The sequence below is a fragment of the Tupaia chinensis genome, unplaced genomic scaffold (assembly GCF_000334495.1).
Source record: "Tupaia chinensis unplaced genomic scaffold, TupChi_1.0 Scaffold000060_1, whole genome shotgun sequence".
Lineage (NCBI taxonomy): Eukaryota > Metazoa > Chordata > Mammalia > Scandentia > Tupaiidae > Tupaia > Tupaia belangeri.
The window spans coordinates 2,404,682-2,415,593 of NW_006159518.1; the positions used below are offsets into that span (position 1 = coordinate 2,404,682).

The following is a 10,912-nucleotide window of genomic DNA, read 5'->3' on the forward strand; positions in this document are numbered from 1 at the left end:
TTTTAATTTGTATTTTTTTATAAGCTTTTTATTTGTTTGTTTGTTTGTTTTGAGAGGTTTTTGCTATAGGGTGCATGCACTCGCCAGAAGGACCGAAAGAGACAGAGAGACAGAAAGTGAGAAATCACCTCCCGGGGGGATGGCCACACCGCAATCCATTCTCCTTCATTCTTCTCCTGGGATCTTAGGCATGCACGCACACACGCCTGGCATGACTTTAAGCCACTGGGTCCGAGACTCGAACCGCGGTTGACTATATGTGAGTCCAGCGACAGCTATTATACTAACTGCCAGTTCTTTTTATTTTATTACATATTTATTAAATTTTATTTATCCATTCACTTATTTTTCAATTTGACCAGAGAGAGACATAGAGAAAGAGGGAAAGTGAGAAAGAAGCCACCAGGTCTGGAACTCGAACCATGGTCAGCCATGTGGGAGTGTCCAGCACCTTAACCACCATGCCACCCTCTGGTTCCTCCCAATATATATAGTGAGGTCCTTTTTTTTTTTTTAAGAGGTTTTTGCTATAGGGCGCGTGCGCTCACCAGACAGACGAGAGAGACAGAGAGACAGAAAGTGAGAAATCACCCCCCAGGGGGGATGGCCATGCCGCAATCCCTTCTCCTCCATTCTCCTCTCAGGATCTTGGGCACGCACACACATGTGCCCGGTGTGAGTTTAAGCTGCCGGGTTTGGGACTCGAACCACGGTCGACTATGTGGGAGTCTAGCGACATAGCCATTGCACTAACTGCTGGTCCCGTACAGCGAGGTCCTTAAACTCATAATGACTTCTCCCAATCTATTTCAACAACACAGTGCTCATTTGAATTTTTTTCCCTGTATTTACAACACTTGTCTTAGACATTGGGAAACTTGACTACCATTTTCCTCAGTCATTTATTTATTTAATCATTCTCTCTTGTATTCACAAATGTCTGATGCAGATGTTTTTCTTCCCTTGTTCAGATACCATACTCCACTCTGGTTGCTGCTGCTCCCTTGCACCACAGTTCTTCTCACCCTTGTTGGGATTTGACACTTGAGTCTACTACTTCCCACTCTCCTGCCATGGTCGCTCTCTTTATCTTGCTCTCACATCTTCTTTACCCTTACCCCCATGCCTTCTGCCTGAGTAGGGAGCCAGCCCTACTCAGCATCTTGCACTTGTATTGCACTGCTCCCTCTACATCATGTTCCTGCCTTATGGCTTTAAAACTAAAGTATTCAAGGTGGAAGGGGAAAGGACAGAAGAATGAATTATTTTATTTTACCTGTTTATAATTTTTTCTAAGAATTATTTTATCTCATTTATTATCATCATTATTATTTATTTTAATTTGACCAGAGAGAGACAGAGAAAGAAAGGGAAATTAGGAAAGTAAGCCTCCAGGTGCAGGACTTGAACCATGGTCGACGCTGCTGCTCCCTTGCACCACAGTTCTTCTCACCCTTGTTGGGATTTGACACTTGAGTCTACTACTTCCCACTCTCCTGCCATGGTCGCTCTCTTTATCTTGCTCTCACATCTTCTTTACCCTTACCCCCATGCCTTCTGCCTGAGTAGGGAGCCAGCCCTACTCAGCATCTTGCACTTGTATTGCACTGCTCCCTCTACATCATGTTCCTGCCTTATGGCTTTAAAACTAAAGTATTCAAGGTGGAAGGGGAAAGGACAGAAGAATGAATTATTTTATTTTACCTGTTTATAATTTTTTCTAAGAATTATTTTATCTCATTTATTATCATCATTATTATTTATTTTAATTTGACCAGAGAGAGACAGAGAAAGAAAGGGAAATTAGGAAAGCAAGCCATCAGGTGCAGGACTTGAACCATGGTCGACCATGTGGGAGTCTAGCACCATAACCACCACGTCACTCACTGGCCCTCCGCCTATAATTTTAGAGCATGTCAAGATATGTGTCTTAACCTTTTCTTCCCACCTGGTTGGTCAATTTTTTCAATAATATTACTGAATAATTTATGTTTTTTCATAGTGATTTAAAATACCGTTTGAATTATTACTAAATTCTTGGGGTATACTTTAGTATGTTTCTTTTTTTTTCCTGTTCCATTGATACGTCTGTTTTCATCTTAGTACCACACTATTTGAAATTATGACTTTATGTACATTTTAGTACATGGTAGAACAGTATTGTCAATGTATTTATTTTTCACATGAACATTAGGATTAACAAAAATATTATCAATTATAATGGAGTTATTGTGAAATATTGTCTTAGAGATGACTTTTTTTTGCAGTATTGACTCTTCCCTTCCAGAAACATAGTCTGTCAAGTTTATGTTGTTGATTTTTGTTGTTCATGATTTATTTTGTGATAGTTAATGTTAAAATATGTCACTTTAGGGCCATTAGGTGGCATGGTGGTTAAGGGATTGGATCCCACATGGCAAAGTATGAGTTTGAGTCCTGGACCTGGTGATCTAAAAAAATACACTGGGTGCATATGCTTGTGTGCCCAAAATCCCCAGAGAAGAATGGAAAAAGAAGGATTGTAGTGTGGCCATCCTCCCTGGGGAGTATTTTGTCATTTTTCCTTCTCTGTCTCTCTCTGTTAGTCTCTAGTGCGTGCATGTGCCATGTGGCAAGAAAAAATAAGTCACCTAAAACAGTTAATAGTACAGTAATATTTTGTTCATATATATTCAGTATGCTTAATATGGAACATGCAGTTCTGAAATGATAGAAGTGATTGGAAAGTGAATTGTTGAGTTTTGGAAGACATCAATCCTTAATGGATGGTAGTAGATGAAAATTTTGTGAACATTTATTTGCTGAATATTTACTATAGACCTATTTAGTATCAATTAAAAGATGTAAAGAATTAATAAAATAGTTTTTCCTTTATGTAGGCCTCTTGATTAGAAAGACAAATAAATAATTGCAATGTTATATTAATGTATATTATTATATAAAGTGAATGGAATGTAAAGAGAACATAATAAAAGGTGGCGTATTTTTATTTAAGGAATTGAACAGGGCATAAAAAGAGCTGATGGAGCTTTGCGGAGCAGCTAGGAATTTCACTTGTGGAAAAAAGGATCAAATATTGTTCGAAACAGAAAGTAATGTTAGCTAGGTTAAAAGATATACAGGGAGGTGGTAGGCAGTTTGAGAGAATACTAAATACTATTGGGTTGCTGGAACATTAGAAGAAAATAAGAGGAAATTTCCTAGAAAATCTGTATACTATATTAGAATTGGAGAGAATTGTAGTGATCTGTTGTAAAATTGTCTACATGTCAGATATGTAATGGCCAATTTTTATATTGTTTATCATCACATTTCTGTACTTATTTATCACTATTATTATTACTTTTTTTTAAAGAGGTTTTTGCCTTGGCGTGTGCACTTCCAAGGGGAGAGAGAGAGAGAAAGAGAGAGAAGAGAGAGAAAGAGACAGTGAGAGGGGAAGTGAGAAATCACCCCCAGGAGGGATAGTTATGCCACTGTCCCTTCTCCTTCATTCTCCTCCCAGGATCTTGGGCATGCACACTCATGCACCCAGCATGAGTTTCAAGCCATTTGGTCCAGGACTCAATCCACAATCTACCTTGTCGGAGTACAACGATATAACAGCTGTTCTGTCTGGTGGTCCCTATTTATTATTATTTTTAAAGTTTATTTTCTGAGAGAAAGCCGGGAGGCAAGAGAGGTACTGCTGACAAGACCTCACCATGCTAGCATCCATCCAACCCCAGCCTCCCACCCAGGCCAGATGAGGGGCATGTATGCCTGGCATGTTGAGGTTGATCATGTGACTGAGTTCCAGACACAAGACCCTCCTTTTATGGCTCTGCAATTTTCCAGTGGCACCCTACTACCTGCATCACTCTAGATGGCCTTTTTGTTTTCATTGTTTCGACTGTCCGTATTTTTTTTTTTTGTATATATCAATTACTCATTTGACTAAGTACATATTTTGTTATGAAACATAACAAGTAGTATATTTTCCTTTACTTTTCAGAAAGGTGAGCATTAGGTCCAGGAAGGAATTTGTGAACTTTATTGGAGTGGAAGCTTGTATTGTTCACAGTAAAAGAAGTACTCATTTTAGAAAATATCCATTGAAAAAGTACTTGGTAGGTGATGTAGATATCTTATACATATCCTTTCGAATCGTTGTTTTTTAGAGAGAGATTTTTGCTAACAGGCATGTGTGCTTGCTGGAGACACACAGAGAGAAAATGAGAAATTAACTCCATGAGAGGATGGCCATACCACAATCCCTTCTTCTCCTTTCTTCTCTTGGGATTTGGGCATGAGTACACACATGCCCGGTGTGAGTTTCATGCTGCCCCATCTGAACTTGAACCATGGTCAGTCATGTGAGAGTTCAGTGCCTCAACCACAACACCAACTGCTGGCCCCTGAGTAGTCTTTATTAGTTGCATGACCCAGAAGGAAAGAACCTTTATAAGTATAGGAAGGATAATAGTAGACTAGAGAAACCCCAAACACCAAAAAACATGGTATCATTGAATTATAAAAGCTTAAAAACAGGTGGAAGTGGAAGTCATAGAAATTACGGGACCAGCAGGTTGCATAGTGGTTAAAGTGCTGGACTCCCACATGACCAACCCTGGTTTGATTCCTGGACCTGGAGACTTTATAAACTCAGGCTGGTTGTATGTGTGTGTGTGCACCCAAAATCCCAAGAAGAAAATGGAAGAAAAGGGGTTGCAGTATAGCCATCTCCCTTGGGTGGTGATTTCTTGCTTTCCGTCACTCTGTCTTTGTCTCTTTGGTTCACGAATGTGCCCTTATAGCAAAAATCAATGAAAAAGAAAAAAATGAAATTGCTAGCCAAGTCTCTTCTGATTTTCTCTCAAAAGTCATAGTGGTAGATAACTATCAAGTTTTTCTCGGTATGTTTAGTTTCATTGTAAAAGATATGTTTGAAAGTATTCTATCCTATTTTTAGGACTCCTATTAGTGGCATTTAAAAAATTAGTTTATTATCTGTTGATGGAAAATGTGTATAGTATTCTCAACTGGACTGAGATGTGTATCATGCTGTTTTGGTAAAGTCTCTTTATAATTTAAACGATATATAGTGATTGAATGTATAAATAATAATAATAAAAGAAAAATGTTTTAAAAAATTAGTAAAACTATGGGACCAGAGGTTGGCGTGATGGCTATGTCTCTGGACTCCCATGTAGTTGACCGTGGTTCGAGTCCTGGACCTGGTGACTTAAACTCATGCCAGGCACGTGTGTGTGTGCATGTCAGGATCCTGAGAGGAGAATGGAAGAGAGGGGACTGTGGTGGGGCCATCCCCCCTGGGGATGTCTCTTTCTGGTGAGCTCACACGCCCTATAGCAAAAACCTCTCCAAACAAAACAAAACAAAACAAAAAAATAAAACAATTAGTAAAACTACACATTTCACCTATTCATCTGTTGATGTAGTCAATATTTGTGGCATGTTGTATTCTTTTTTAAAAGTTTTTGCCATAGGGAACTATGCTTGTGAGGGAGGGGGAAGAAGAGGAGAAAAGAGAAAGAAGTCACTAAGGGGGGGGAGGGCTGGCTACGGAGCAATTCCTTCTCTCAGGATTTTGAGCATTCAGGCACATGTGCCTGTAGTGATTTTCAAGTTGACAGGTCTGGGCTATAACCACGGTTAGTCATTTGGAAGTCAGTGCCTTAACTATCATGTCACTTGCTGGCCCCATATGGCATGTCATCTTTTATGTACCGGTTTTACCTGGATGGACAGGCATGTATAAATTAGTTACTATATACAGTGTAGTGTGTGCAAGGATTCTGGAAGTACTGAGGAAGTTTATTTAACCTAGTCTAATAGAACTGACAAAGAGGAAGAAGGTATTTTAGAAAAGGTTGTAACCTCTTAGAATTTTAGGGGATAAGAGGACAGCAGGTGCTGGTGGTGTGTGTCTGTATGTATGTATATAGAAGTAAAGTTAATTGGGGACCAGCAGATAGTGTAATGGTTACATTGTTGGATTCCCATGTGGTTGACCATGGTTCAAGTCCCAGACCCAGCAACTTGAAACTCACGATGGGCACATGTGTATGCGTACCCAAAATCTCAAGAGGAGAATGGCAGAGAAGGGATTGTGGTGTGGCCATCCCTTATTCTTTTTTAAAAATTAATTAATTAATTAATTTTACGTTTTATCATATATCTTTACAGTATACATTTCTTTTTCCAACACAAATACCATGCATGTTCGTCAAGACAAGGATATTACTGTATACATTATCATCAGCAAATAGCTTCTCATTTTTTGTCAGTTAAGCATACTTTTACCCATTTTTCCTTTCCCTTTGCCTTCCCTCCCTCTTCCATATTAGACTTCCTCTCCCCCACCCCACATTTTATTGATTCACAAAAGTTCTTAAAGTATGGACAAATCTAGAATCTAGTGACAAATGCACTGTGATTTTCTTCTGAAACATCTTTTTCCTTTCTCTGCATTTCCCTTTTTACTAAATAGAAGTATAAACTAACTTATTTGGGAAAAAAATTAGGTTAATCTTAATTTGGCCTGTTATTTGGACAAAGCCCCATAAGAATTCAATTTCTGATATAAGGCAACAGATACTATTGTATTATTGAACTTATGCAAATAACCATTCTGCCATAAAAATGCTCATAAATATTTTCCAGTTGCAAAGGGATCAGGAAGGCAGAAAAGTTTCTTTTAATTAAAAAAAATCTTTTCTTAACAGTGCTGAACCCATCAACTCAAAAGAAAAAGCAAAAATTCTTAAATCTGAAAGATTTGAAGAAAATAAGTAATGTTTTTGAAAAAAGTAGTAGAACTCTATTTTACCAATTCAGTCTCTTGTAATCTCTCTCTATTGAATTTGCAGTGTTACTGCGGTCTGACCTTTCTGTTAACATTCAACATTATTATCGATATTTCAGAACTTGTCTCTACCATTAAGTTGGCCCTTTTCTTGGTCATTGTTTGTTCTCTTATTTTTCTGTCTTAGTTTTCCTGGTATAGTGCTCCCTTAAAAACTTCTTGAAGAGTTGGTCTGGTGTTGGTAAATTATTTCAGGTTTTGTTTATCTGAGAATGTTTTTATCTTTTCTTCTCATATGAAGGATAATCTTGCCGGATATAGTATTCTTGGTTGAAATTGTTTTTCACTTTACACTTTGAATGTATTTTCCCATTCTTTCCCTGCTGGCATTGTTTCCCCCAAGAGGTTCAATGTTTGCCTGATGGAATATCCTTTGAATGTAACTTGATGTTTTTCTCTTGCCAGCTTTATTATCTTATCTCTGTCTGTGGTTTCAATCAATCTGGTTATGATATGTCTTGGAGAATATCTTCTTGGGTTGATTACTATTATTATTATTTTGAAAGTTTTTTGCTATAGGGCACGTGCGCTCGCCAGAAAGACAGAGACAGAGAGACAGAAAGTGAGAAATCACCCCCCAGGAGGGATGGCCACGTCGCAGTTCCTTTTTCTCCATTCTCCTCTCGAGATCTTGGGCATGCATGCACATGCACCTGGCATGAGTTTAAGCCACTGGGTCTGGGACTTGAACCATGATTGACTACATGGGAGTCCAGCAATATAGCCATTACGCCAACTGCTGGTCCCCTTGGGTTGATTCTATGTGGTGGGGTCCTTTGTATTTCTTGGGTGTGGATACTTGAATGCCTCTCTAGGTTTAGAAAGTTGTCTTCCAGGATTTCATGGAATAGATTATGAATGCCCTGATAAGTTTATTCACCTTCTGGGATACTGATTATCCAGATGTTTGGGTGTCTAATGGTATTATTCATATGTTATTCTCTCTCTCTCTCTCTCTTTTTTTTTGGTGATTTTCTCAGTCTTTTTGGTGAACTTTTCTAGGTCAGAGGTTCTATCTTCTACATCTGAAATTCGATCTTCTGTATGATATAATCTGCTTTTAACACTTTCAAGGGAGGTTTTGAATTCCTGTATTGCAGCCTTTATTTCTAACAGTTCCGTTTGATTGTTTTTTTTGTCGTGTGTAATTTCCTCTTTCAGTGGAACAACTTTCTTACCTCCTAGAACTTGTCTCTTTCTCCTGCATCTTCTGGAGTTTGTCTGTCTTCTCTTGCATTTGTGTTAGCTTTGTCACTATGAATATCCTCAATTCTTTTTCTGACTTTTCCATAAGTTCCATTGTACTGTCTGTAAATGATGAAGGGCTGTTATTTCACCTTGGGGGAGTGATATTTTCTAGATTTCCCATATTTCTTGTGCCTCTTTGGTGGTGGTTTCTAGTCATCTGACAGATTTATTGTACTTCCTACCTTCTGGCTTCACTTTCTACCTTCTGGCTTTTTGTTGGGTGTTGGGCCTGAAGAAGAAGTTTGGGGCAGAGGCTTTCCTGTTAAAGGGGTAGGGCTAGGCCCACCTCAGATGCACATGGATTCTGACTTTTCACTCACCATCCCTTATTCCTTATTCCCGATTTCTCACTTTCTCTCTGGTGAGTGTGCACGCTCTATAGCAAAAATCTATCTTAAAAATAAAAAATGTAGAGTTAATTGAAGCATTTCTTAGAACAAAGACAGTAAGCTTTACATTCTTATCATATGTTCATCAAATTTGATACCTTGTTTGTAAAACAAATCTTAGATCTACACATTGTTCATTGGCACTTACTAACAAGATGATAATAAGGCCCCAAGATATAATTCACATTTCTACTCAAATATTGGACATTTTTACTTTTGTACATAGCTAATAAATTTTTGTTTTTGCTTGGTACTTTTTAGTAATTACTGAAACTAATGCTTAATTCTTGAATCATTTGGAAAAGCAAAACAATCTTGCAGTTCCATCTGTAGAAAAATCCTTTTGCTCTTTTTGATGCCATAACCTATTTCCATTTTAAATTTCCCTGTATGGCTTCCCTCTGTTATCTTTGTCCTTTTTCTGTATCCCTTTGCCTCTATACGCAGATACATATATATATTTTTAACTTTGTTTAAGTTTTTTGTCATTGGGCACATGTACTTGCTGGAGCGAGACAGACATTAAGAGGGAAAGTGAGAAATCATGCCTCAGTGAGGATGACCACACTGCAGTTCCTTTCTTCTATTCTCCCCTTGGGATTTTGGGTATATAGGCCCATGTGCCCAGCGTGATTTTTAAGCTGCTAGGTCTGGCACTTCAACTGCAGTTGGCCATATGGGAGTCCAGCGCCTTAACCACTATGCCATCTGCTGGCCCCAGAGATAGGTATTTTTGAGTGGGTCTTACCATGTTATGACCCTCTTGTCCCACGTTCCATTAGCTAAGGCACAAAACTGTGCCCAGCCTGTACAAGTTGGCCTAGAAATTGAACCTGGGCCTCTTAATGTATCTTCCAGCCTCCTAAGCAGTGGCACTACCTCTGTGTTAGCACAGCTGGGTTATGACTTACCCTAATATCATTGTTGCCTAGCAGTGTAATCTCTTTTTAAATATAAGTATGTCTAAAAATACCTGTCATCTGAGAGAACCCAACAAGCCAAATGAATATGAAAAAGACTGATAGAACTGACTCTGTGGCAAAGCAGTGCTCAAGAAGCCAGATCCTACCTGATGTCCATAGTTTGAACCCCAAACTTAACCTCAAACACCCAGTTATTTATGTAAGTGCCCATGGTCTAAGAGGCTAAAGGAGTGAAAGATTGGGATCATAGTGTGATCAGACCCTGTAGAGTGCTTTTCTTTCTCTCTCACACACACACTCTCATGTGTGCATGCACATGTCCTACTGTTAACAAACTTGGGGGGGCCACCAAATGGTATAATGGTTAAGGTACTGGACTCCCATGTGGCCAACTGCAGCTTGAGTCCCAAAACCAGAATTTAGAAATTCAAGCCAGGCATGTATGCATGCATGCCCAAAATTTTAAAAGGAGATTGCAAGAGAAGTGATTGCAGCATGGCCATCGCCCCTGGGGGTGATTTTTCAGTTTCTGTCTCTCCGTCTCTCTAGTGAGCATGTGTCCTATAGCAAAAATAAAAACAAAAAAAAAAAAAAGAAAGAAAGAAAAAGAAATAAAACAAATGATAAAAAATGATATAGGTAATTTGTGTGTTTGTGAGTAAGAATAATATTTTTTTAAGAGAGATTTTTGCTTTGGGGCATGTGCGCTTGCTGGAGAGATAGAGACAGAGAGACAGAAAGAGAGATATCATCCCCCAGGGGGATGGCCATGCAGCAATTGCTTCTCCACCATTCTCTTGGGATCTTGGGCATGTACTCATACATGCCCGGCATGAGTTTTAAGCTGCCAGGTCCAGGATTCCATTGTGTAGAAGTCCAGCAACGCCATCTGCTGGTCCTTCTTTTTTCAATTAAAGATTTTTGCTATAGGGCTTGTGCGCTTGCTGGAGAGACAGAAAAAGTGAGCAGTCACCAGCTCAAGGGGTGGCCACATCACAAACCCTTCTCCTCCATTCTTCTCTCGAGATTTTGGGTATGCATGCATATGGATCCAGTGTGAGTTTTAAGCCACTGGGTCCAGGACTTGAACTGTTTGGATCACGTGGACATAACCATTACACCATATGCTGGTCCCCCATAAATAATCTTTAACTACTGTGAATTGCTGTTTACAGAAATTTAGACTGAAATGCTGCTTTGGCAGTAAGAGTTGAGGGAAATTATATTTTTATTTTTATTAAATTCTATTCGATGAAATAGGACTAGGAATTATTGAGAAAAAGAAGGTATTTCTTTAAAAGTGAAGTTGAACACATGAGCACAGATCATGCAAATATAATAAAAAATGATTTACTAGGGACCGGCAGGTGGCGTGATGGTTAAAGCACTGGACAACAGTAATTCAAATCCTGGACTTGGCAGCTTGCTTTCTGACTCTCTCTCTCTCTCTCTCTCTCTCTCTCTCTCTCTCTCTCTCTGCCCCT

At 38.9% G+C, this 10,912-nt stretch overlaps 1 protein-coding gene across 1 annotated transcript in view; it reads left to right on the forward strand.

The window, feature by feature from the left end:
• The window catches only part of MLLT10 (MLLT10 histone lysine methyltransferase DOT1L cofactor), a 292,936-nt gene that overhangs the window by 120,372 nt on the left and 161,652 nt on the right, over positions 1 to 10,912 (forward strand). The window contains 1 exon segment of the mRNA XM_027776734.1: positions 3,995 to 4,109. Within this exon segment, the coding sequence (XP_027632535.1) occupies positions 3,995 to 4,109 (115 nt within the window).